The sequence below is a fragment of the Mastomys coucha genome, unplaced genomic scaffold (assembly GCF_008632895.1).
Source record: "Mastomys coucha isolate ucsf_1 unplaced genomic scaffold, UCSF_Mcou_1 pScaffold23, whole genome shotgun sequence".
In the NCBI taxonomy this organism is placed as follows: domain Eukaryota; kingdom Metazoa; phylum Chordata; class Mammalia; order Rodentia; family Muridae; genus Mastomys; species Mastomys coucha.
In genome coordinates this window covers 113760366-113762138 of record NW_022196906.1, presented here as the reverse complement: position 1 = coordinate 113762138, position 1773 = coordinate 113760366, and the positions used below count along the sequence as shown (strand labels likewise).

General features: G+C 49.0%; 1 protein-coding gene across 1 annotated transcript in view; it reads left to right on the top strand.

Annotated features, from left to right (window-relative positions):
• The window catches only part of LOC116073721 (sodium channel protein type 11 subunit alpha-like), a 131895-nt gene that overhangs the window by 69068 nt on the left and 61054 nt on the right, over positions 1–1773 (top strand). Inside the window, exon 11 of the mRNA XM_031345745.1 lies at positions 328–507. Within this exon, the coding sequence (XP_031201605.1) occupies positions 328–507 (180 nt within the window). The remainder of the gene's footprint in view (positions 1–327; positions 508–1773) is intronic.

The window sequence follows — 1773 nt, the reverse complement described above, 5'->3', positions numbered from 1 at the left end:
TGTTATGCAACACATTGCCTTGTAAGATAACATTAAGAATAAAAACAGTTTATAGCAGAAATGTGGCCGGAGCAGGATCTTGGTCTTGGGGGCACAGCCCCCCCACCCCCCGACCCAGCAGTCAGTGGACCTGGCTCTAGCGCCTCCTGGTGGATGCAGCTATGGTAGTAATGAGGAGCCTGGGCCTGTGTGCCAGGAGCCTGGAGCCTGGAGCATAGGTTGGCCTTGGCCAACATGCACGGGAGCCACGGTGGGTCCCTCAGACTGTCCTTAAGCAGGAGCCTCCAAAGCAAAGCTAGTTCCTGCTTGTCCTTTGTCCCATTGCAGGTTTTCACTGGAATTTTCATAGTGGAAATGTGTCTCAAGATCATCGCGCTGGACCCTTACCACTACTTCCGGCATGGCTGGAACATCTTTGACAGCTTCGTGGCCCTCGTGAGTCTCGCTGACGTGCTCTACAAAACAGTGTCTAATAAAAACCACACCTTCTTGGCTTCCCTCAGAGTGGTAAGGCACGTTCTTTTGCTTCGTTTTTATGTTTTAAACTTACTTTTATCATGTGCACACATGTGGGGCCGTGTGTGTTTGTGTGTGTGTGTGTGTGTGTGTGTGTGTGTGTGTGAATGTGTATTACATGAGTATAGGTCAAAGGACACCTTGCATGAGTTGATGCTTTCTCCAGCCATGAGGATCCTGGGGCTCAAACTCAAGTCAGGAAGTGCCTTTGTCCACCGAGCCATTTCACCTGCTCCATTCTTTCCTCTCCCCCTCCCCTTCTCCCTCCTGTCCCTCCCCTTCCCCTCTCCCTTCATCCCCCCTCTCTCTAAGGTCTTGCTATGTTGCCCAGGCTGGCCTGGCACTCATTATATAGCCCAGGCTGCCTGTGTGTCCCAGTGCTGAGATTATAGATGTGTGCCACCACACCTGGGCCTGGCCCCACTTTCTTATTTCACCATATGACCTAGTATCCTGAATACAAACAAACAAACAAAAAAATCTTGAATGGCTTCAACAATTGTTTTGGACTAAATCTTAATTCATCACATCTGAACTTCAGGACAAAATTTGTATTCATCCCCCTCCCTAGGGAGCCCAGGTTGGCCTCAAATTCCCAATCTTCTTCCCAAGGCCTGGGAATACAGATGTGTTACAGATGTAAACTATGCCCAGCTAGTTTAGGTTAGTTTCTTAAAAATAATTTTAAAATGTTTTGTGTGTGTGTGTGTGTGTGTGTGTGTGTGTGTGCATGTGCATGCGTGTGTGTTACATGTGTGTCACATGTGGGCAGGTGCCTGGAGAAGCCAGAAGCCAGCATCAGAGCCCCTGGGTACCAGCCAGTACCCAGTGTGGAAATCTCTACAAGAACTTTCTCTGTAAGAGCAGCGTGTGCTCACGACTACTGAGCCGTCTTTCCAGCCTGAGAGTAAGATGCTTTCCATTTTAAAATAGAAGTGTAGGGTTGCTGAGATCACTCAGCTAAGGTAGCCTGTTTGCTCCCCACCTTGACGCCCCGAGTTCAGTCCTCGGGACCCACATGGTGGAAGGGGAGAACCGACTCCAGCAGTTTGTGCTTTGCATATAAATCTCTTGTTTTGACTGCTGTTCCAGGTTCACTCTACTTCTCTGATAAAACAGAAAATCTGACCCAGAGTACCTTAGATGAGGAAAGGGCTCATTTTGGCTTATTTTTCTGTAGTCTGTCATGGACGGAAGGCAGGGGAGGAGCTCACTCACAGACAAGGTATCAGAGCAGAAGCCACAGAGAGTGGAGGC